This window comes from Geotrypetes seraphini, chromosome 2, assembly GCF_902459505.1.
Source record: "Geotrypetes seraphini chromosome 2, aGeoSer1.1, whole genome shotgun sequence".
Taxonomy (NCBI): domain Eukaryota; kingdom Metazoa; phylum Chordata; class Amphibia; order Gymnophiona; family Dermophiidae; genus Geotrypetes; species Geotrypetes seraphini.
This window is the reverse complement of record NC_047085.1, coordinates 400,642,137-400,668,326: the sequence shown is the minus strand read 5'-3', so window position 1 is coordinate 400,668,326 and position 26,190 is coordinate 400,642,137. Positions and strand designations below refer to the sequence as shown.

At 40.5% G+C, this 26,190-nt stretch overlaps 1 protein-coding gene across 1 annotated transcript in view; it reads left to right on the top strand.

The window, feature by feature from the left end:
• The window catches only part of LOC117354089 (histone deacetylase 4-like), a 369,845-nt gene that overhangs the window by 162,855 nt on the left and 180,800 nt on the right, over nucleotides 1-26,190 (top strand). The window contains exon 6 of the mRNA XM_033930944.1: nucleotides 991-1,109. Coding sequence (XP_033786835.1) covers nucleotides 991-1,109 — 119 coding nt within the window. The remainder of the gene's footprint in view (nucleotides 1-990; nucleotides 1,110-26,190) is intronic.

Here is a 26,190-nt window from a genome sequence, read left to right as displayed (position 1 = left end):
TAGTTGGTGACACAAATTTGAATTTTGGCAGGAACATCCATTGGACAGAATTTTAAATTCTGGTGGGGAAGTCTGTGGTCACAAAGTTTCCCCCTTTTATCTGACAGAATTTAAAAATAAATGCGACCACAGACTTCCCCACCAGAATTTAAAAATGTGTTCAATGGACGTTCCTGCCAAAATTCAAATTCATGACCAATTGTCCTCCCTATTCTCAATTAGGTCAGTGAACCCACTATATATATAAAGGCAAGCTGCAGACTCACAGCATATCCTGAAGAAAGCCACAGCATGATGGCTCAAATGTCAGTTCTATCTACCCAGATGTGGCAAGTCCCGGAAAACAGGAACAATCATGATGCCAGCCAGGGAAGCCTAAGAGAACTTACAAGTTATTCCACACTTTTCTTGACATTTTTTATTTCATTTCATATCATTGAAATAAAAAGTGTCAAGAAAAGTATGAAATAAGTTTTAAGTTTCATGGCTCCACATCATTCACTACTTGGTTGGGCTAAGAACATTTCAGCAGCCCCTCATTATGTGTTTTTTAGCACATCCAAAAAGGTCACAAACCAAAAGATACTTTAATGCACTTTGAAAGTGTTTTAATGCATATTAAACATGTATTAGGGCTGCCCTTTAGTAGACAGGGGAAGTGCAAAAACTTGCCAGACTTTAGTAAAAGGCTACTAAGGTTATCATATTATGTTCCTTTTTTGTGTTTCCTATATAGCTAGAGTAGGTAGAAGTAGGTAGAGAAAAAAGCACTAATTTAAATGCATATAAAACACAAATAGAAGAGATAGGGAAGCAAAGAGTAAAAACAAAATGTAACTTGAGTCTGTGACCGAATAAGGGATTGCTATAAAAGGAAATTTATATAGATATTATTTTGAAAATGGATTTTGATTTATTTGGAAATTGTTTTTCTTGTATTTCATTTACCTTTTCCTTAATAAGAACTTGCATTGTATTTTTATTTTATAGGACCATTGTTATGCCTATTGCCAATGAGTTTGTTCCAGAAATTGTACTGGTATCAGCTGGATTTGATGCTGTTGAAGGTCATGACCCTCCTCTGGGTGGATACAAAGTGACAGCTAAGTGTGAGTAAACAAAACGTAATCCAATTTGCATAATTTGAGGGTATGCAGCATATGTCACTTGGATTGCATACAGTGCCAATCAGTGAAGCAATTACTGGTAAGTGATTATCAAAACACCTGTTTAAAAACATAAATGAGTATGTTGTGATATTCTACTAATTAGCTCCTCAACTGTTACCACCTAATGAGCTGGCATTTGGTGATAGCTACTAATAGAATTAACAGATTTTTAGACATGATATGGGTCCTTATTCAGAAGTTTCTTAATCCTAAAATCCCTGTTATCAAAACAAAAAAATGGGTTTCAGCCTATGTTGTTATCTGGAAAATTTTTATTATCCAAAATGTGGCTGGCTTTCTAGATCCTGTTATTCAGGGGGGAAAAAGACACCCACAATCTGAAGTTCATTTATAAAATAATTATATGGAGCTTCCATTGTCTACAAGGGGCCGCTGAAAAGTTCTCAGCCCATCTAAGAATTGAATGATGTGGAACCATGAAATTTACAAGTTATTCCACACTCTTCTTGATACTTCTCATTTCAATGATATGAGATGAAAAAAAAAAGTGCACCCCCTCGTAGAATAAAAATATTGCCTAGAACAAAGATGATCTCATCCTTGCTTGTCTGTATTTAAAAAAATGTTTATGAACAAGAAAAAAAAAAAATTGTAGGCCACTTTTATGAGTGAGCGTGAAATAAAATGTAACACTAAGAGGTTCTTTTACCAACCCATGGCATGCATTAACATGTGACCTTACACAGCTTTAAAGGGCTTACTGAGGGGTGCACTGAGGGGTCCAATGGTAAAATCCCAATATGTGTGTGCTACCCATGGGCTTAAAAAAATGGGTGACAGTAAGGGCCCATGTGTTAATGGCAACATTAGTGCATGACCATTAATATTGATAATAGAAAATCAGCATTTTTCAGTTGCAGCAAAAAGTGGCCTTAATATGCTGGAAAGACCCACATAATGGCGCACTAAGGCAATTTATTGCCACAACTTTGTAAAAGTGCTTCTAAGTAAGATATAATAGTAACTGTACCTGAATTCATCCATTTATTTTTTCACTAAAACCCACAGAGCGGAATTCATTTTCTGAGAGATTGCAAAATGTTATTTTCTTACAGTAGACTTATTTTCTGCCTGGGGTAACATGATCTTCTAAGGCTTATTCAACTCACTAGGGGTCTGTGTCAAGGTGCCCAGATGAAAGGATTTTTATTTTAAAATGTATTAAGGTAATTTGACATTACTCATCCACCAGTGGAACTCGTCTCTCACACTGATATCACTGACCAACTTGAAAAAAGAAATAATGCCTAAGAAGAATATTGACAACAATACACATTCCTTCAGGTTTAAATACTTGAGCAAAAACAGACCTAAATTCATACTAGATTTCAGTGTATCAACTTTGATATCAATGTTTCTTCAATCAGGACTTACAATAACTTTCCAATCAGTTGCATAGCGAGGGTAGGAGGCTCCCGGGGCAGTGGTACCCCCCTACTCCTCTTTACCCCTTCCTTCTACACTGTTCCCTCACTCCTTCCATGCCACCCCCCCCCCTATTTCATCCATGCTCCACATGCCACACTCATGCCATCCATTCCCATCCTTGTATCTCTTTAAATTTGCACAAGCATCTTCTCCAGCCTGTTGCTCTTGCCAGCATTGGCTTTCCCTCTTACATCACTTCCTGGCTCCACGTCCCAGAAGTGATTTCAGAGGGAGCCAGGCTGGCGCGAGCAGCAGGCCGGAGTAGTTGTGCTGATGAAGATTTAAAGAAGTACCGGGAGGCGGGGAAGGAAGGGCATGAGCATGGTGTGGGGGGATGGAGAGGTGCTATTTTCCACACAATTGGACCATACTTCGGATACAAACTGTACAATGTTTTTTAATGATTGCGATTAAAAGTCTTGCTTTTTAATCAAGAACTTGGCATCTTGTACATTCATTGCTGCAGTTTTTCCTTTTTGTTTGTTGCTCAACATTTCACTACAGTCCCGTTGGATTTTTTGTTTGTATGGGCACCCGCACCAAGACAGCACCCTGGGTGGTCCACCTCCCCTCCCCCCTCCCTTTACTACACCAGTGTCTTCCTAAAAAAAAATTATTGGGGTCAATTCTCAGCTTTGGCACCAATTTTCAAAGGTCTGACTTTGAAATGTGGAGTGAGATTTTACAATAGACTTACAAACCAGAATTGAGATATCTAGGTTAGCATATCTCAAGTTCCACAAGTATTATAGAACACAGTCTGCTGATATAAGCCAGGATTCTATAAACAGCGACATTGTCAATGGCTGCCTTGAAACAGCTGCCAATCGTGTGTTAATCATGTGACGGCACCATTTATAGAATCACAGCTTTGGAAAAGATAAACCCTGGAGATGTAGGCCCAGCACCTACCTTATATGTGACTCATGCCTACAGAGGCACTTTACAATGCCTAACACCATCCCTGGCAATAGCCATGCCTACAGTGTAGGCACAATGTGGGTGCCGTTTTTTTAAGGCACTGATAGGGACTTTGTTTATTTTAACCTTTTTAGGATTCATCAGTGTTCTTTGAAATAAACTCTTAATAAAAGACATTGTGACCACAAGTTGGATTTGAAATCTCCAGTGCCTCTTTCCGTTGTTGTTCGAGGCGTGGCATCTTCTGTTCTTTTTTCCCCATTATATTTTTAAACAGCATTTTCAACTTAAGTTAGACGCTGGTATGGCACCTGCCAGCACCTAACTTAAGGTGCCATTTATAGAATATGGGCCATAGAGCCTATTATTTTTTATATATATACACAGTGAAATGTAAATGTATGCACTGGTAATGTGCCAAAGGAGTATCCATTTTAGAATGCAGAATCCAAAATGAAATATCAACATAAACTTTTTTATGCCAGAAGATAAATGTTTGTCACTCATTTTAGGACTATAAATATTTTCCCCAACCTGTCACAGAGTCCAGTATCCCTAGGAAATTTTGCTGGGGGTGGGGAGCATTAACTACAGGGGAATAAAGAGGCAACCTCCCCAAATTTCTATTAGAGGAGCATAGCTCAGTATAAGCACTTTATTTTTAAATAACAGTAAGGGCTCCTTTTACTAAGGTGCGCTAGCATTTTTAGCGCACACGTGAAATTGCCTATTGCTACACCACGTGGTACGCTTCTAGAATAATGGCAGCTCAATGCTGACGTTAAGATCTAGCGCTTGTGGCAATTTAGCGCACACTATCCGCGCATTAAGGCCCTAACGCACCTTAGTAAAAGGAGCCCTAAGTTGCAGGTATAAATGCAACATCAATTACATTACATTACATTAGTGATTTCTATTCTGCCATTACCTTGCGGTTCAAGGTGGATTACATAAGAATTGTCATGATATTAGGAAATGCATAAGGGGTAGTTTGAACATTTTAGATTTGCTAAGGAGTAGATAGTATTGTAGGTGAAGCTTGGGACAGATCTGGTTGTGTTATATAGGTTTTATGTATTTTTTGAAGAGTAGGGTTTTTGTTTCTTTTTTGAAGGTTTTGTAATCTGTGGTCGAAGACAGCAGATTGGTGAGTTGTCTGTCCAGTTTTGCTGCTCTGGTGGCCAGTAGGTTGTCATACAATTTTCTTCCTTTGACATTTTTGGATGGCGAATGTGTGAATAGTGTGTGGGTTCTCCTGTGTCTGGTTGATTGGATTGAGTTAGACGGTTTGTTCCAGTAGGTTGGGCTGTCTCCGTTTATAGCTTTAAATAGTAAGCAATGGAATTTGAAGTGTACTCTTGCTTGTATTGGGAGCCAGTGTGAGTTGTGGTATGCCTCTGTGATGTGGTTGTATTTTTTCAGTGAATAGATGAGTCTTAGGGCTGTTTTGTATTGTTTGTAGTTGTTTTATCATGGTCGCTGGGCATGTTGCAATAGTCTGTTAGGCTGAGGATTAGAGATTGTACCAAAAGTTGGAATTGTTTTCTGTCGAAGAATTTTCAAACTTGTCTTAGGTTTCTCATAGTTGCGAATGATGTTTTTATTATTTTGTTGATTTGTGGTTGCATGGTACAGCCCTGTCAATCAGTACTCCAAGGAGTTTTAGCGTGGGTTAAATGGGGTAAGAGATCGAGTTTATTACTAGGTTTGTTAAGGTTGGTGTTTTGCTGTTTTCTAGGAGGATGAAGTTTGTTTTGTCAGGGTTAAGTTTTAGTTTGTGTTCTGTCATCCATGCTGCTACTGTTTCAAGTGTTCTGTGTATTGTGCCTATCATGGTGGGCGCTGGTTGGTCGAAGGGGAGGAGGATGGTGATGTCATCTGCATAGCTGTAGGAGGTTTGTCTAGGCAGGAGCTGAGGGAAGCAATGTATAGGCTGAAGAGGGCGGGAAATAGAGGTGATCCTTGGAGTACTCCTCAGGGGTTGGACCACGGTTCTGATTTTTCTTTGTTTTTTTTAACCCTGTATGTTCTGGATTGTAGGAAGCCTTTAAACCATGATAGTACCTTGCCTGAGATTCCTATGAAGTCTAGTGTTTGTAGGAGGATGTCATGGTCTACCAGGTCGAAGGCTGCGGATAGGTCTAGTTTTATGATCAGCATTTTCTTTCCTGTGCCGAGGTGTTGTCTAGCTGTGTCCATGAGTGTTCCTAGTAGGGTCTCAGTGCTGTAGTTGGTTCTGAAACCAGACTGTGTGGAGTAATTTGTGGTTTTCTAGGTATAATGTTAGGGCTCTAACTATGAGGCCTTCCATTAGCTTGACGTACAATGGGATTGAGGCTATGGGTTTGTAGTTGGATGGTTGGTCCGTTGTTCCTTTGGGGTTTTTTAATATCAGAGTTATGATGATTTCGCTGAGGTCTTGTGGGAAAAGGCCATCTGTGAGTAAAGTTTGCATCCATTGCATCCATCAATCTATTTTTTCGTCTTAGTTCTGCATTTTTCTTCTAAAATGGGGAAATACATATTTATTTTAAGCTTAACCTTGTCCCACCCATGACCATATTATGCCCTTTTCAAATGCACATTTTAGAGGTTTAGATGTATATAAACTGAATTTTAAAATTGGGATTTACTGGTAGACAGAAACAGAGAAAAATGAAGGCAGGTAAAGACCATGTGGCCTAGCCAGTCTGCTCATCCAGGCCAACAACTATCTCCTCCTCTCCCTTAAAGATCCTACGTACTTGTTCCAAGCTTTCTTGAAATTAGATACAGGCTTAATCTACACCACCTCTACTGGGAAGCCAATCAATGAATTCACCACCCTTTCCGTAAAGAAGCATTTCTTAAGGTTACTCTCGAGTCAATTCCCTTTCACCTTCATCCTATCCCTCATCATTCCAGAGCTTCATTTCAATTGCAAGAGACTTGCTTCCTCTGCATTTATGAAATGGAAGTATTTAAATGTCTCTATTATTAAGTCTGTACTTTGTTTATTCATTCCATCTGTAACTTTGTTTATTTACTCAATCTGTAACATTTCTAATCATTGTAAACCGCATAGAACTTCACGGTCCTGCGGTATATAAACTGTTATTATTATTATTATTTTTACTCTCTCCTGCCTTTATTCCAAAGAATACATATTGAGGTCTTAACGTCTATACTTTATGATTTATTTATTTATTTATTTCTCAAGTTTTATTTTAACTTATTGAATCGCCTATTTATTTTACTAAGCGATTTACATAAAAAAACCATATATACCAATATTCCCAATAAGTTACATAGATTTGACGAATTGACATAAAAACTAAAGGCCACCAACCATTTTAGTAGCCAGCCTCTGGGCTGACTCCACCCTCTTTATATCTTTTTATAAAAGTTTTTTTTCTCCAGAACTGTACACAGTACTCTAACATGAGGTCTCACAAAGAGACTAATACAAAAGTATTATTGCCTTCTTTTTTTTTCTGTTGTCCATTTTCTGTGGCGCAGTGGTTGGAGCTACAGACTCAGCACCCTGGGGTTGTGAGTTCAAACTGCATGCTGCTCCTTGTGACCCTGGGCAAGTCACTCAGTCCTCTATAGCCTCAAGTACGTTAGGTAGATTGTGAGCCCACCAGGACAGATAAGGAAAATACTTGAGTACCTGATTGTAAAACCACTTAGATAATCTTGATAGGCAGTATATAAAAACCTAATAAACTCGAAACTATGCAAGTAAGCATCCTTTTGGCTTTTGCTGTCACTTTTTCTACAGGTTTGCCAAGCTTACGAGTAAGGTCATGACATATGATCATCACCTGCAAATCTCACTCCTCTTTTGTGCAAAGAAATATAACTTTTAGGCCTATTTGTTCTGCTAACAGAATTGATGGAGCAACTCCTTTCTTTGCCCAATTGCATTGGCTCTCAATTGAGGCTTGTATAAAATTTATGATTGCTTTCAAAATAAGGTACATCCCTAGTTTATTCAGTGGGTTCGGTTCTAATATCTCATGGTAACTCTCACTATTATTTTAGGAACAAGATGAGGTTAAATCTTCCAACAGTCAAAGGGATTAGGTCTCATAAGCATGACAACTCCTCTGCCATGTATCAAATGATTTTCGTTTGGAACTCCCTTCCTATTGACATTAAATATTTAAAAGATTACTTGCCTTTTAGGAGAACAATTAAACCATTTTTGTTTAGAGAATATTGGATTGATGGTTAATTATCAATTCATTTACCCCCCTCCCCCTTTTACAAAACCTTAGTAGGGTTTTTAGCGCCGGCTGTGGTGGCAACAGCTCCAACAGAATCACACCTCCAGCAAGAGTAGGCACCGGAAATGTAGGCCAGGTTTTTCCTGGCCAACATTTCTGGCGCCTACCTATGATGTATATCACGCCTCTGTAGATGCTTTAGGCTGCCTAGCACCATTTCTGGTCCCATATATGCCTTCAAGAACTCTTAGATCAGAAAATCAAAAATGTGTTATAGTTCCAACTTATTGTGAAAATGTACATGAACAAAATTAGGTCTGCTACTTTCTCCGTAAAAGATCCACAACTTTGGAACTCTAGGCCTCTGTCTCTCCGATTATTGAATCCAACTGTTAAGTTTAAGGCTGAGTTAAAAACATTTCTTTTCTCAGATGCTTATCATAACAAATAGCAATATTTGGTTTTCAAGAGTTTTCTGTATCTTCCTTCTTACATTCCTATAACAGTTGTAGTTCTTCTTTTAACCTTATTTGTATGTTGTAATGTGATTTTTAATTGTTGTTTTTAGTTTTGACTTGATCTTAGATTGTAAGCTGCCCAGAAGGTTTTTACCCTTGGTGCGGGATAGTAAGACACAAATTAACTTGGAAAACATGGAGCGTCAGAGCTGTTACTGCCACGGTTGGCGCTAAAAACCACGCTATGTAAAAAAGAAAAAAAAGGGGGGGCAAGGGTTAAATTCTTTATATATCAAGCTGTATTTCCTGGGGTATTCACAGCTCTTTTTCACGTTGAGCTGAATAAGTATATGCAGGCTATAAGTATTGGAAAGTAGAGTAAAAGTGATGTAAATAAATACTTTACACTTTATACTATACCACTCTCTCATGTTCTTGTTGCCCAAATGCATATTTATGCAATATAAACTTCTAATGGCTGCTTTATGCATGTCTAAAAGCAGAATAGAACATCTAAAATAGCACCCAAGGGAGGGCATTTTTTATATGACTTCCAAATCTGATTTTGGACATTTTGCAAAAACATTGAAAAAGCCACTGCCAAACATGGTTATTTTCAAACCAGTAAAAAAAAAAAAAAAACATCTATCTTTTAGGTTTGAAAATCACCCTAGTTTAGACATTTTTATGCTCAATGTGTCTTTCTTTTAAGGGCCATTTTCCAGCAAAAACATGTCCAAGAGAAAAATGCACAAAAATAAGCCATTGGGATCTTTGGGGTCCAGCAGTCTTACTAGACTGGCTACACACTAGCCTGGGGCAGTCTAGGGGGCACTGCAGTGAACTTCACATAAAAGGTCCCAGTTACACATCATATCATGACTCCCTTTGTATGGTGATCTCTACAGGAATAGCCATAAATGTACTATACCCAACTGTACACCACAATAGTCCTTATGCCTGCAGCTGTCACCTATATGTAGGTTCAGTAGGTATTTTCTGTGTGTGTGTGTATGTGGGTTTTTTTAGGGGGGAGGGGTTGCTCACACTTTCTACCACAAGTGTACCAGTTAGAGTGAGATATGGTCCTCTTCTCTAAACTGCTCTGCATCAACCACAAGGCTACTTGAGAGACCCGCTTGCAGCTTTAAGAGGAATGTCCATTATATCTTCAGCTGTCATATAGCCTGGCATGTACTGTCACTTGCACCTCATAGAAGGGCGAGAGGGGGGTCAGTGATCACTGGGGAATGAAAGGGAGGGGGGTTCATGCCTTCCCCTTCTTTTACTAAGGTGCGCTAATTGATTAGCGTGCGCTAAATGAATTAGCGCGCACTAAATGCTAACACGTCCCTAGACTAACATGCACGTGTTAGCGTGTAGCGCATGCTAATCGGTTAGCACACCTTAGTAAAAGAAGGCCTTTATCTTTCCAGTGGTTTTCTGCTCAATTTGGGCACCTATTTGGTACTTAGAGGGCATAAGTTAATTAGCAAATGCCATTTGAAATGACAAATAACTTTGAATTTAAAGTGCCTACCGGTGCCTAAAGAAAAGGTGATGGAATCATGCCTCTGGAGGCAGTGTTGTAGTAAGGGGGCGGGGGGTGATCCGCCCTGGGTGCCATGTTGGTGGGGACGACGACACCTCTCCTCCTCTCCACCCCTGCTGCCTCTTCCCACACCTCCACTTGCCATGCGCTCACCCCCTTCCCTTCCTCCAAAGCTCTAGTTGTTCACCACCATGAGTAGCAACTTCAACATGCTCCTCGCGACTACATCATCTCTCCCGCTGATGTCACTTCCGGGTGTCAGAGGGAGAGCCAACGGGATCGCGAGGAGAATGTTGAAGTTCTTGCTTCTCACGGTGGTAAACAAGTAGAGGTATGAGAAAGGGAAGAGGGTACGTGTGCAGCATGAGGGAGTGGGGAAGGAGGGGGGCAGAGATAAGGGTGGGGGATGGGCGCTTGCTACGCCACTGTCTGGAGGTGCCTATCAGCACCTAAGACCACTATAGATGTGGCTAATACCAGAAGAGGTATTAGGCACCATAAAGCGGCTACGTAGGCGTGATTCATGACAAAGATAGGCTCTGGAAGTGTAGGTCTGGAAAACGCTGGCCTACATTTCTGGTGCCTATCTTTCCCGGAGGCGCGATTCTTTATACAGTGCCGTCATGTGATAGGCGGCATATAGAGAATCTGGGCCTGTGCATTTTTACAATGTTTCATTATTGCACACACACAAAAAAAGTTGAAATCGTACGCCTGCCCCAGCCTTGTCCAAAACACACCGCCAATAGGCCCCCTTGAGACTTAGGATTCCTTTTCCAAAGCCGCGCTAGCAGGGTTAACGCGCGTGACTTTTCATCATGCGCTAACCCCCGCGTTGGCCAAAAACTACCACCTGCTCAAGAGGAGGTGGTAGCGGCTAGCACATCCGGCAGTTTAGCGTGCGCTATTACGCGTGTTAAACCGCTAGCACGCCTTTGTAAAAGGAGCCCTTAGATGAACTGCATAAATAAACATCTTAAGAAGAGTTTCAAAAATTGCGATTTAGATTATTATGCAATAAACGTCCATCTGTTGCTTTGTGCTAATTTTTGGACATTTTTCTTTTTCGAAAATGATCCTCTCTGGCTCCTAACTTGGCCTTTATGAAAATTTCTAGAGCTGAATTCTTAAATTTAAGCTCAAAATATCACTGTCCGGGCTTTGACATTGAATATCTGGGGTATTTTTTAGCTGGTTACATACACATAAATAATTAAGTCAATATTCAGCCCTTGCCCACTTAAGCCAGACTTCTTAAAGCTAGGACTGATGTTATGGGACCCAGTTTAATTGGTTTAATTATGTGGTGAGGCACCGAATAGCATCACTTAACCTGACTCCATTCCTGAAATGCCTACATGGTAGCTGCTTTTGAATTCAGTCATTTTCAGTAAAGATGACTGATTAAGTGCCATTGAAAATGACTGGATAGCTGTGAATAAGTGATTTAACTGACCAGCGGCCACTTCCAGCGGGCCGATGTCCTTATTCCAGTTTGTAATGATGTAGAACTTGACTAGGTCGGCACCAGCTGTAGCGAGATCTTTTCTGTCATTGCACCACAGTTATGGAACTCACTCCCAGGCTATATTAGAGAAGAATCTATATTAGACAAGTTTAAGGGCTCCTTTTATTATCGCACGCACATTTTTAGCGTGCGCTAATCCCCGCGCTAGCCGAAAAACTACCGCCCCCCCCCCCCACAAAGTATTGTCTCTTTTTTTTCCTCAACCTTCAGCATGTGCATCATCCACACATGCTTGTTGCAGGTCCTCCAGACACAGCTGGAGCTCGAGGCTTTCCAAAACCTGGACAAACTGCCGAGCTTTGGAAAGTCCATCCGGGAACACAAACAGTCCGGGTTTTCCCGGACGTCTGCTAACCCTACCTTTTACTGTGGGTGTTAGTTTGAGCATCAGCCCCATGATTTGAATACCTGCATTTACACATGTCCTTGAAGCCTAAATCTGGGCAGTTTCTTAAAGAATTACCCTCTAAGCTTTTTAAGCTATGCTGAAGTTGGAAAAACACACGCCTAACCAGAAGGCCTGCAGGCTAAGCAAAAATGTACAATCTCTAATGTGCATCTTATGGGATATAAAGGAGAGAGAAATCTCTGGGCTGAGCTATCCTGAGAAAGAATTCTTGAGGCAGAACTTTCAGAGCAAAAATAAATTCCATTCAAGCAGAACTTTTAATACTATGCTAAATTTAAAAAGTTTTTTTACAACACATGTGCATCTTCTGCCCTCCCTTAACAGTGCTTCGTTTTATCACTTCTAGGCCATCATTCTTATTCTCAGTGGTGCTGAATCTTGAAAGGTCAGAGGGCTTCTTTAAGGACTGTAAACACAGTAGTACCATAGGGTTTGTGTTATACTTTATCTATGCATGCACAGATCACTGAAACTTGCACAGGCAGCTAAATTAGATTGCTCCAGTATGAATGCTGAGTACAAGAAATCTGCAATAGATACAAGCTAAGGTTAGCACATTATGTAAAACTAGTCTTTAAGCCCGTTATATTAACGGGTGCTAGAATAGATGTGTGTGTCTCTTTCTTTATCTCTCTTTCTCTCTCCTTGGCCGCTTTCTGTCTGTCTGTCTTTTTTCCTTCTGTCTCTCTCTCCTTGGCCTCTGTCTGTCTGTCTTTCTTTCTTTCTTTCTTTCTTTCTGTCTCTCTCCTTGGCCGCTGTCTGTCCATCTTTCTTTCTCTCTCTCTCTCTCCTTGGCCGCTGTCTCTGTCTTTCTTTCTTTCTTTCTTTCTGTCTCTCTCTCTCCTTGGCCGCTTTCTGTATGTCTTTCTTTCTTTCTTACTTTCTTACTTTCTGTCTCTCTCTCTCCTTGACGGCTTTCTGTCTGTCTGTCTTTCTTTCTTTATGTCTCTCTCTCCTTGGCTGCTTTCTGTCTGTCTGTCTGTCTTTCTTTCTTTATGTCTCTCTCTCCTTGGCCGCTGTCTGTCTGTCTTTCTTTCTTTCTGTCTCTCTCTTTCCTCGGATGTCCTCCACCACCCCGTGCCTGCTCCCCCTGTCCAGCAGTAGCCCTTCTCCCTTCCTTTTACCTTTTACCCGGTTGCAGCGTGTGGGGCAGAAGGAGGCAGAAGAAGGAGAGCTTTTCTTACGTTTCAAGCTCATCTGTTTCCAGTGCGTGCCGCGTCTTTCTGGCAGCACACAACCGCAGGTGGGGGAGGCAGTTCCAGAGTTCAATCAGCCAGTCAGTGAATCGTGCCATGTGAATGTGACATGCGCCTGCGCGCCCCGCCTGGGGTCTTCCAAATTGATAATGGTTACCAGCCCTGAATGAGCAGATGGAAAGCAGAGGGGGATGAGGGGACTTTCTCCGGTTTACAGTTCTTGCTGTGACATTTGTTTTGTCTTTACTGGGCTATGATAGTAGAATGACTCAGGGAAAGAAACAGAAATGGGTGAACCGTAGTGTAATGCTGGCCAAGAAGATTGTTATTAAGGATGGTGGCACGGTGAGTTGAACCCTGGGCTTGTACTTTTAGTGGGGGAGCCGGTTTGTGTTATTTTCCCTAGGCAGAGTAGTTTTCTTTCTTTTTATATTAATTATACTTCGACTTGGAGCTGCCTGACACTCTGCTTCTTCTGCCTCCTTCTGCCCCACGCACCGCAAGCCTCCACGTGCCGCAAATGGAACACGGCATGGAAGCAGAAATCATGGCGGCAGGGATCACGCTGTGTCAACTGCGCATGCGCGGGTAAGGGTTTTATTATAGAGGATAATCACCTTTTAATAGTCAAGAAACATTTATATCTCAAACATTTGTCATACAATGGGATGCATATGTAGCTCATCTATAGCCATTTAAATAAGAGAATTTTATGAATTTGTGAATCTTAGGGTGCGAGTCTCAGTACGGCCAGAGCTGGATTAAAAATTAGGCAAACAAGGCATGTACCTTGGGCCCCAAAAGTTTAGGAGGACCCTATCAGATAAGCTCAGGATTCAGAAGGCTAGGATTGCCTAAGGTTACCACATCCTACACCAGATCCTATACGGAAGCTCAGCAGCCCCTCTCATCCAATTATTCTCTAATGTTTGGACGACATTAAAAAGAATCCTTAACAGAGTCCAACTAAACCTACCATCCACAAAATACCTCCACTACAAACAAATTTTCCACTCTATGCTAACCTATCTGGGTGTAAAAATCTGGAATGACCTACCAGATGCTATCAGGAAAGAGACAAACTACACTAGATTCAGAAAAAAACCTGAAGACTCACCTTTTTGACAACTAACTATCTTAGTTTCTGTATAGCATTCTCTACGTCTAAGTCTCTCCTCTTATTTCTCCATGTCCTCTTCCCCTCCTTCTTTCCCCTTCCTCTTTGATCTGTCGCCTTGAGCCTGTATAGGTATGTTGCGACTCACAAATGGGAGATTAGATTATAAATAAAACTTGGATGTCTCAATCCATCTTCCTTTTTCTGGAGCTATATAGTAGGGTTGCCAGATTTTCAAGTCGGAAAATCTGGACCCCCTCTAGACTCGCCCCCCCCATGACCGCCTAGTTCCACCCATCCCTACCCTGTAATATCCTAATCGCGCCCCCCCAGTCCCGCCCTAGCCCCGCCCATACTGCTTGCTCTTGTTGGACAGGGAAGAAGTCCGCGCATTCATGGACTTCCTCCCAGCCTGACGCAATTTGAGGAAGCTTTTCAAAACCTTGACAAAGTGCCGGGTTTGAAAAGCCGTCCTCAAAAGGAGGACATGTTCGGGGAAATCCGGATGTCAGGTACCCCTACCATATAGTAATCCTAGGCCATTGCCAGCTGTCTGGATTTTTTCCAAATTAAAAAAAAAACACCTCATTTACTTACCCATTTCAGAGCCAGAAGGATAGCTAATGGTGTGGATATTTTTCAGAGTTTAGCCCACTACAGCTTTTTAATGTTCCCTCTTTTCAGTGTGAAGGGTGTGATTGGATGCAGTCGATTAGGAAGGCTTCTAGTCACAGAAAAGAGGGTCTGAGCTGCAAGAGCTGTGGGGGAAGCGGAACTTTGCAGATGGACTTTGGAGAGAATCAGGGAAAATAGTGAGTGAGTGGAGGGAAAAGGAGTAGGACTGAAGAATGGAGGGGGGGTCTGGTGTTTGCTAAGAGAAAGGACTAGCAGCAAATGCCATAATTTTATCTGATGGTGGGTAGATGGGGGGGGGGTGAGGACACTGCCTGAATGAGCACATTATTGATTTTCATATTATCATGTAGTTATAATGTACTTTTTATCCATACTTATTTTAGTTTATATTGTGTTTTCCTTATTCATTAGTTTTAATGCTTGCATTAGTTACTTAGAATTTTATTATGTATGATGTTATTATTATATTGTATGCCGAGTACCTATTGTGTAAACCGCTATGAACTGCTGGTTAGGCGGTATATAAAAATAAATTATTATTATTATTATTACAAAAGAGAGCTAGATAGAGAGAGCATGCATGTATTTGGGTATATTTCTTTGTCCCTGGTGAGGACAGTTTCATATAAATAAAATTTCTCTTTGAAAATCTGGGCTGGAATGGAAATGTTCACTGGTATAAATGTTCCTGTGAACATAGTAAATGAAGGGAAAGTTTTCAGCCTAAGGTATTTCTCTTTCGATTATGAGCCCCTTAGTGTTCAAAGGAATTTGTCAAAGCAATTTGCCCCCTCTTTTTTACTAAGGCGCACTAGCCGGTTTAGTGTGCGCTAAATGTTAACGCGTCCATTAAATTCTGTAGATGTGTTAGCGTTCAGCGCACTTTAATATTTAGCGCACGCTAAATCGGCTAGGGCGTCTTAGTAAAAGAGGGGGTAAATTGCTTTGACAAAGTCCTTTCAACACTAAGGGGCTCATAATCGAAAGAGAAAAAACGTCCAAAAACCGGCCTAAGTCGGCACTTGGACGAACATTTCCCAAATACGTCCAAGTGTCGATACTAAAAACGGGTTTTGGACACATTTCTAAACGACCTAGGCCTACATAGTGCCGCTGAATGAGCAAAGCTAAATGCAGCGTTTCGGGAGGAGTGTCGAGGGCGGGAGTTGGGCGGGACGTGGGCCGGCTTAGACTTAGTCTTACATGTAAAACATGGTCTAAGTCACAAAAACCCTTCAAATACTACACGTGTATAACACAAAATCACCTGTTATTGAACACACCTTGTTTAAGAGTGAAGTTCACAGAAATGCCCTGTAAGGTACCCCATTATTTAGGTGGCATGTCTGGGTGTGCAGTCCATCACTTTGCAGACCCCTCCCACGTCCAACAGGGCTTAATCTAGGCATTTTGAATTTGGACGAAAAGTTGGACGAAAATGTGGTTTAAAGGTGGACGATTTATCGACTTGGACGATCAGATCGGCAAGACTTATAATTAGACTATTTTCGAAACAAAAAAATATTTTGGGCGTATTTTTCGAAAATGTGTCTTAGGCTGTTTTTTACTTTGGATGACTTGCGAGTTTGACATAAACGGACTTAGACATCCCTTTCGATTATGCACCTCCTCCCTAATACTGCCTCCACTCTGGCTATATCCTTTCAAAAGCATCAAAATAGCTAAATATTTTATTTAGCTTTTTACATTTGTAAACTTTTTTCACACATAAAACTTTGTACATTTATATCTTGGACATATTGCCCTTAAATTACATTACATTACGGATTTCTATTCCGCCTATACCTTGCAGTTCAAGGCGGATTACAAAAGATTTGACTGGACATTTTCCAGTGAAGATACAATTTTTTTTATTTTTTTTTTTTAACAGAGGAGAGATAGCTGGATAGAATCCTAGGAGAACTTACGGGTTGGATAGTAAACTGACAGTGCCGAACTGTGAGATATAAACAAATAGAATACAGTTAGAGTAGGTAAGATTATAATCTATTTTAGGGGTCTGTTTACTTGGAAGGTGTTTTGGGGGGGTTATTTGGGGGAGAATTATCTGGAGGTAGGTGAAGAGGGGTTAAGATATTTGGATGAATTTTTTGAAAAGCAGGGTTTTGATTTCTTTTCGGAATGTTTTAAGGTCGTCCGTTGTTGTAAGCAGATTGGAGATGGAATGGTTGAGTTTTGCTCATTCGGACAGTCCACCCTTAGAATTTCTGGTTTGTACCAGAGGCAAGGGAGGATGAAAATAACTTTTTCTTTCTTTCGATTTATATCCTGTCCTCCCAGAAAGTTCAGGACAGGTTACAGGAGAACTTATATAGTTTCAACAAACAGTGGGAGAACCTATCTTCAATACATAGGAGGGACATAGCTGTTGAACAAGGGACAGAGCAATACAGGCATGACAATCAGGCGGCAGCATACAATGAATGATCATGGAGGGATACACGCATGAGTCAGTTCACATAAAGGTCTTTAGTCCGCATATAGAGTAACAGGTCTGTGGTAGGGACATCGGAAGGTTTTCACTGCTTTCCTGAAGTCTGTCAGGCTATCCAGAGACTTGATCTCTGTGGGCAGCTGGTTCCATAGTGCTTATGTGCTGGGGGGGGAGGGGGTGATATGTTGATCCATTTCTCGTTTTCTGAGAGAAGGGAAAGGCTAGGTGTTGCAAGATTGCAGTTTGGCAGATATGTATCTTTGTACCTTGTGGTGGAAGTTTTCGTAGAAAAATCCTGACAGCACCTTTTCCGTCTCACGAGGAGTAGCAAGCTGTGCGAGCCTTGCGGCTCCTTGCCAGTCTTATTGCCTTAAATGACCTTATTTAAATGGGATTTTTTTTCCTCCTGATGAACCACCCGTGAAACACGATTTTGTGTTAAGGAAGATGAATTGATTATTCCTTAGCTCGGAGTGTGGATTTTGTGCAAAAGTTTGTTTTGGACAGTTATTTGGGGATTGAGAAACTCGGTAATGGCGTGGTCACCACCCCCCCAGCTGCATTTTGATTAAACAGCATCTTGGAACATCAGCTAAAGATAAGTTCTTTTTCTTTTTTCATCTATAAATTATCGGTGGGTAGGGGGTGGTGCTATGACGTGATAGCTATAACCATTACCTGGAGAGATGGTTTATATTATTTACTGTGCTCCTTTTTTTCATAAATTATTACTTTTTGTATATTTTGTGCTCCTTTTACGAAGGCGCGTTAGTGATTTAATGCGCGTAATAGCGCATGCTAGACCACCGGCTGCGCTAGCCAATACTGTCTCCTCTTGAGCAGGCGGTAGTTATCGGCTGGTGCGGGGGGTTAGCGCGTGATTAAAAGTAACACGCGCTAAAGCCACTAATGCAGCTTCGTAAAAGGAGACCTTTGTGTTTTATATTTGAGAGATTCATTATTTTTTGTTTTTGGAAGTTTTTGTAGGTCAGGATGATGCCTTTGAAGGCACAGCGCTTGCTGATGGGCTGAGTGTAGTGTAGGAGAAACGAGGTCATGAATGCTGAGATTCTTTAAGAGGCGGATTGCTGTGTTTTGCACCCATTGCAGGTGATAATAGTTTTTTTTTGCTGTGAGACCATTAAAGAGTGAGTTGCAGTAATCCATACGGGAGAGTTCAAAGGCAAAGAGGAACTGTGTGAAGTCTGGCTCTGAGGTAAATTGAATCTTCTGCAGCTGAAGTAAATAATTAAATGAGGTGGAGATGCCCTGCGATATGTGGCAGAAGAGAGATAGTTGGCCATCTAGTATTACTCCGAGGCTACGGACCTGATCCTTTGCTATTAGTATAGTCAATTCTCAGGTGAGTGATGGACGGATGGAGCTTGAGTTTTCTTTCCTGATTCAGAGGAGCTCTGTTTTTGAAGCATTGGGTTGGAGTTTATGAGTCATCTAACTTTTCATGTCAATGAGACAGTTCTGTAGGTTAGAGAGTTGGGTGGCCCGGTCCCTGCCTAATGGGAGAAGCCCAGCTTTCCTGGTTCCAGCCCATTGCTGTAGAGCATGGATTGCTTTCATGGTATGCTAATAGATCTCATGCATATTCATTGGGGAAATCCTGAAAACCCGACTGGATTGCGGCCCTCGAGGAGGGACTTTGACACCCCTGCTGTAGAGCTACCAAACCATCCAGTTGCAGGATGGAGACTTTTCGGCCAGTCTTGGGTTTGTTTTTTTTTAATAACTTATATCCCAAGTCATTGTTCTTTTTGTAGTCTCTGACCCCACCAATTAAAATCAGCACTTCAAGCTCCAGAATATCCATCCAGGAACTAGGTAATTTGGCGGCACTCCAGCACTAACCATTAAGTGTCTTCGATCAAAGCATGTGCTTGCATACTCCCCATACTCACTCACAAAGTACTACCGCAATCACACTCATAGCTAGGCTCTGCACTGAATAGTAGCAGCTAGCCCTGACCAAACAATTTAACCAGCCAATGGTCAACTAAATCACTTTGAATATCAGGCCCTAAATAAATAATGCGATCACATAAAACCCCAAATGGCCATGTTTCAGCATATGTTTGCTTTAGGGGTTAAAGCATAAAACACACTTTAAAATTTAATATCTTCTTCAATAGACATATATATTAACTGCCAAAGAAGCACATATAAACTTAATTAGATCTCACTGTTTAAAACAAAATAAATACTGTACATATTAAGATATGAAAGCCAATAAAAATAATATACTGTACTTGTACAATGTATCTGCAGGAATTTACTTCACATAAAGATCATATTCCTTTGAAACAGTTTCACAGTTCACTACCTTTGTTCTTCCTCATTCATCAGTTTGTAAAACTGATGTTTGTGCTGGACATCACCACCACACAGATGTCGATTTCTTATGTACTTTAGAACTGGCTGTTTGTTGCCAGATCCTGTAGCCTATATCAGCACGTTAACTGGGAGTTTCTTGTATATTGTCTTTTTATAGGCTCTCTGGCCCTGATTCTGGAAGGGGCGGCAGAAGATAGGTGATGGCAGGTACCCTACTGTCACCTAACCTACTCCCCCCCCCCCCTTTTTACAAAAGTGTAGTACAGTTTTTAGCACCAGCTGCGGCAGTAAGAGCTCCTGTGCTCATAGGAATTCTATGAGCGTCATGGCTGTTGCCGCCCTGGCCGGCGCTAAAAACTGCACTATGCTTTTGTAAAAGGGGTGGTTAATTGGTATAATTGCTTTTAAGCAATGCGGTCAATGGCTGTCATTTAAAAGCAATTAAAATTGCATTTAAAAAAAAGATAGACACCTAATGACATCTACATTTCCGGTGCCGGAATTTCATCTACAGAGGTGCCTACCTGCGCCTAAGGTCTATGAATGTGTGGTCAATGCCAGAAATGAGCTTAGACACTAGTAGACACCTCCGTAGATGTGATTCACATCAAACACAGGCGCCAGAAATATAGGTCTTCAAAACCCTGGCCTACCTTTCCAGTGCCTATGATTGATCCGGCCGAGACTCTGCAGCCGGCGCTGGTGCTCGATTGACATGCCGGCTTGGGAGGTGACGACCGATACCGGCGCCAGTTGCAGAATCCAGCCCTCTGTCTCCCCAATGTTGTGTATTATAACATTTCATTTTCAATTTGTAATTGTACAATTGAAGTTAATAAAATTAAATTTAAAAAGAAAACAAAAAATGTTATACAAAATGAATATAAAGCAATGGCATCCTTCTGTCTTTGTCTTCTCTTTTTCTTTACCATTATAAACTCATGCATTGTGAAACTGCAGCTTGTTTAGCACAAGAAGTATATCAGAGGAACCTATCAATATCAATACATCATTTTTTGGGTGGATGCTTAAAAGGCTGCTCTTTAGAAACTCTGACTAATTTTGAGCCAGAAATCTGAATTTAATTCAAGCTATAATTTGTCAGCTACTAATATACAACAATATTTTTTTCTTTCATATTTCACCCCTGTGGAATAATACAAAGTATTGCTTGGCAATTGCTTATACAAACAAAGGTGTTGAATTGCAGATAGCTGAAACCAAAAGCAACAATGCAATGGAATTGCAAATTTAATGATTTCCAGGTACTGTGGACAATGCTTCCAAGACCTGTTATTTTTGGACCTGTGCTGCAAGCTACTTCCAGTCACATCATTTTAGGCCTCCCATGCATTCAAAATTCTGCCAACACTGACCACAAATTAACTACAACTTTTTACTGTATTGGATCTTGAGTGAATCGCTGCTCATTAATCTGCCTTCTGCTTATGACTATCGATAGAGGGAGCGATCTTATCATGCAGTCAGTAAAGGGAATTTTTTAAGCGGACTATGAAAACAAATGAACAGTAAATCAAAGGTGAATCATGTGGCCATAATTGCAAATGGAATAATAATTTCATTCTTTTTTCTGTGGATTTACCCATGGGGAGGTTTTTATTATTATTATTAATAATAATAATATTGAATAAGCCATAATTCAATGGTGCAGTAAAGGGGGGTCAGGGGGATAGACCACTCCGGGTTCCGTGTCTCTCCTCCTCTCTGTTCCCTCCCCCCCCCACCCCAGTGTACCTCATAAAATGATTGCCAATGCGAACAGCATCTTCCACCTGCTGCTTATGCTGACCTCGGCTTCTTCTGACATCACTTCCTGGTTGAGGGACCATCCAGGCCGTGATGTTAGAAGGGAGCTGAGGCTGGTGCGAGCAGCCAAGTGCCACTGCCCCAGATACCAAACTCCCCTACTATGCCACTGCACTCAATATCAGTGTGGCTAAAAAAAAACTGGTCTAAATCATAGAAGTGGCAATTCCAGGAGGCAGTGGTGTGAAGACAAATACTTGGAGAAAATCAAGGAATATCAAGACTTGAAGACTGAGTTGTGGTCCCTGTAGTTGACACCCTTAGAATAATAATGAAAGACCTGGAACACACAGTGTGGGGCAGATGCAGAAAGCCTTCCAAAAGAGCCAGCTTAGCATGCACCTTTACTGTGACATCAGTTAGCTTAGCAGGGTTTTAAAAAGGTTTGGATAATTTCCTAAAAGAGAAGTCCGTAGGCCATTATTGAGATGATGTGAGGAAATCCACTGCTTATTCCTAGGATAAGCTGCATAAAATCTATTTTACTACTTGGGATCTAGCTAGGTACTTGTGACCTGGGTTGGTCACTATTGGAAACAGGATACTGGGCTTGATAGACCTTCGATCTGTACTAGTTTGGCAATTCTCATTTCTTAGAAGCGATTAACATGCAAATTACTGCCACAATAAAATTACAGTAGTATTGCAAAATATGACCCTTCCTGTTTGTGCCTGTGGCAATTGCTCAAGCACTGACAGGAAGAGATTGTTTTTTGTTTTTTTTTAATTGCCAGTGGTGATCAGTTCTAATCTCCCTCCCATTCTTCTTGTTTGTTTATTTATCGCCCATCGTTATCCAGGGGTAGTTACATGTTAACATACAAAATAAAACATAACAGTTATCATACAAGTCACATCAAGAAAACACTATAACAAACTACATACATACATATAAAAACCAAATTGCATATGACATACACGTCGCATCAGCGACAAACATCATTTAAGGCCAGAATACATTAAAATGTAAAAATGTCATACATCAAAATGTAAAATTGCATAAGGCATACAAGATGCCTCAATGACGAATATCATTATACCAAATAAAGCAGACCAGACCATCAAAAACCTCCGTAACAAGCACTCAGCACTCAACAGTCATCACTCCTTCCCCCTCAGCCAAACTCAGACCATATATTTCATCTTACAGAACAGGTGTCTTTTTTGAGCATTTGCCTAAAGCTCTGCAAATTTTGCTGTTGGTGAATATATCCTGGAAGGTTGTTCCACTCCCTACAGTGAAAAACACTGTTCGTGGAAGAGGAAAGCCTTAAGTCCCGCACTGATGGAACAGACAGATCACAATGTTCAATTGAACAAAGCAGTCGAGCCGGCTCACACGGCAAGATGCTCTGGACCAGGTGTTTGGAGGCCAACTTCTGTAAGCACATGAAAACATTTACCAATAGCTTGTAATATATCTTCCCTGCAATATTAAAAATAAATAAATGTTCCCTCTCTTCCTAAAAATTCCCTGGAAGTATAGGGTACCCCTTTCCCCAATATTAAAAACAAAAAACATACTTGCGCTGGTAGTCTAGCGGCCTATGTTGAAAACTGCCAAATAAATTTTAGAAATGATAGTGACCTGAAAGGTTATAAGATCCACTACATGATATAAACTTCCTATATGGGCTTGTATTAACCACAAAACTTTCACATAACAAATTTGCTAAGGCATCCCTGAAACCTAACATATTTTAGGATACCTTGTCCATTTCTTCCTGTTTATCTCACTAATAGTACCAAATGTTTAACAATAAAATATTTAATCCTGACTTGAAGGATTTTATGCTTCAATTTTGGATCTTAGGGGACCATTTTCTAAAGGATTTTAAGCCTTAACATGCTCTTAACCTGCAAGGAAAAACACATATAGCAAAATACATTAAATTGTTTTACCTCTATGACCCCTTTTCTGTGTGCAAACTGCACATTATTTTTTAAAAATTATTTTATAGAGGGGCATGTAATGGGCAGAGAATAAAAACTAAAAATATATATTACACTGTTGTTGACTCAGTTCAATTGCACCTTGTAATGCTCATTAATCATAACACTGGAGATCTAATATATTTTTCAACAGAGCTACTGACGAACACCATCAATTTTTTTAATATATATTTTTGTATGGACTTTCTGAACGCAGCCGGGCACCAAATGCTACCAGTTGCTGCCATATCCTCCAGTCCAAATTTTTATTGATTTTTATTAATTCATGTGATATTTTCATTTTATAATTATTTAAAAATATAAGAGTGCTACTTAGCTTTGTAGTGGATTATCACTCTTCATTTACACCACCTCTCCCGACATGCATGTTTCAAATGAAACTTTTCTTCAGAGTCGAGGGGAAATGTTTGAGGGAGCCAATGTCAGCCATACAACAGAGAATAGACATGAAAGCTAGTGTGTTTGCATTAGTATATGATAACTGGTTAATTCTGAGTTACTGTATATACTCAAATAAAAACAAGATTGTTGGGCCAAACAAATGCCCAAAAATAGGGGCCTCGGTTTATATTTGAATCAGCAGACCACCTACTCTTTCAGACCTGTTGCAGGCCTCCCCCGGGCCTGCAGTAAGCACTGGTGGTCCAGCAGTGAGCCGGTACAGGAGGGATCCCTCCTGCCTCCTGTTCGGGTTAACTCTAAAACATCCCAGACCTCTAGAATGCCTACCTTGAAAGTCATGGTGGTACAATGAACCGGTGCAAGAACAATCTTTCTATGCTCCTGTCTCATTTGAGCAGTTATCTAAAATGGCTGCCACGAGTTCTTGTGAGTTCCTGCAGGAAGGGAGGGAGAAGGGCTGGGTGCAGAACCTAGCAGGGCAGGACACTTGAATATAGACCCTCGGTTTATATTTGAGTGAACCTTTTTTTCCCCTTTTTAGGAGAAAAAAAAGTTACTTCGGTTTATATTTGGTTTGGTTTATATTTGAATATATTTGGTAATGTGGGAGAACTTAGTGCTTCCTTAATAGGCAGCAGTAAGGCTCTGATTCATATATTTCGCCTAAAATATCTACACTGATTAATGCAGTATCAGGTATGATTCTGTAAAATTAAAGGGCACTGTATAGATTCACACTTAGTGCTGCCTAAGCAGCCTTAGGTATCATTAGGCATCCTAATATTTAGGCACATCATACGAAGTCTGGCAATTAAGTTCACAAACTCATCCTAGAAAAATTGGCACATACCTCATTGCTGAATTTCACTTCGGTCACCTTCAAAGTACTCCCCTTGGGAAGCTATGCACCGACACCAGCACCTAGTCCACCTTTCCAAGCAATTTTGGAACTCTTTTTGGGAATGTCCATCAGAGTTGCTATTGTATTACACTTGATGTCCTAAATGTCATCAGAATGTCTTCTTTTCAATATTTCCCTTATCTTCAGGTAAAGAAAAACGTCATTGGGGGACAGATCAGGTGATTAGGGAGGGTGTTCCAATACAGTTATTTGTTTCCTGGATAAAACCTCAAAGTGACATGTGAGCCTGTGCATTGTCGTGATGCAAAAGCCATGAGTTGTTGGTGAAAAGTTCAGGCCGTTTTCCTCTAACTTTTTCATGCAGCCTTTTCAGCACTTTCAAATAGTAAACTTGGTTAACTATTTGTCCAGTTGGTACAAATTCATAATGAACAATCCCTCTGATATCAAAAAAGGTTAACAACATCGTTTTGACTCTTGACTTGGACTGGCAGAACTTTTTTGGTCCTGGAGAATTGGCTGACTTCCATTGTGCACTTTGATGCTTTGTTTCAGGGTCGTATTGGTACACCCATGTTTCATCACCAGTGATAACACGGCCCAAAGCATCGTCTTGCCTCTCCAAAAGGTTTTCGCAAACTTTGACTCTTCTTTGCTTTTGTTCATCGGTGAGCTTCTTCAGGGTCATTTTTTGCACCCATCTTTCTCATGTCAAGATTTTCAGTTAAGATTTTCCTGTTTCTCTTTTGATGTTTACTTGGTCTGCTATGCTTCTCACAGTGAGCTGACGATTTTGATGCACAATTCAATTAATTTTTACAATGTTTTAATCAGTTCTGCTTGTTAATGGCTGCCCTGACCTTTCTTCATCAGTGATGCTTTCTCTCCCTTCAGAAAAACATTTAATCCATTTGTACACTGCCATTTTCTTCATGGCATTATCCCAATAAACTTGGACTAACATGCCTGATTTCACTTCCACTCGTGCCAAATTTAACAAGAAATTTAATGTTTGTTCATTGCTCTAATTCAAGCTCCAATATTCTTGTGATGGCCTACAACATGTAACAACAATAATGAATGCCACTCAGCAAGACACCGCCACATGTAAACACGAACACATTTGTAAGACACTGATATACCAAGGTTATGAAACCTTACTGAGTTGTTTGTACAATACTACCAACGTAAGCGCACGGAGGCAAGTTTGCAAACTTAATTGTCAGACTTTATATTTATGCCAGGGTTTTCTTGGTCTAAATGCTGGTGCCTAAATCAAAAACATGTCCATGATCCACCCCTTAACCACACCCACTTTTAACTGCATGCTTCGGAATTGGCGTCTACTTTTTATAGAATCATGTTTTTTTGAGTTAGGTGCTTCACGTTCAATTAAGTCCAATTAATGGAAATTATGAGGTGTTACGTGCCAATTAAACCATTAATCAATTAAGTTAGGCGCCTACATCAGGCATGCTAATATAGGTGCCTAACTTTAGGTGGACTTTATAGAATTTGAGGTTATGTGTTCTTTGTTAATTTTATGCACATCCCACATAGCTGTGGAAAGATTAGCATGTGACCTGTAAAAACATGAACATAGAAAGGCCTTAAATACTGCACATTGAGTCTGGGCTTAGCACATGGGAAAGTCCTGCGTTAAGATGCTTTAAGCCCAGATTATAATGCCCTTTAGCAA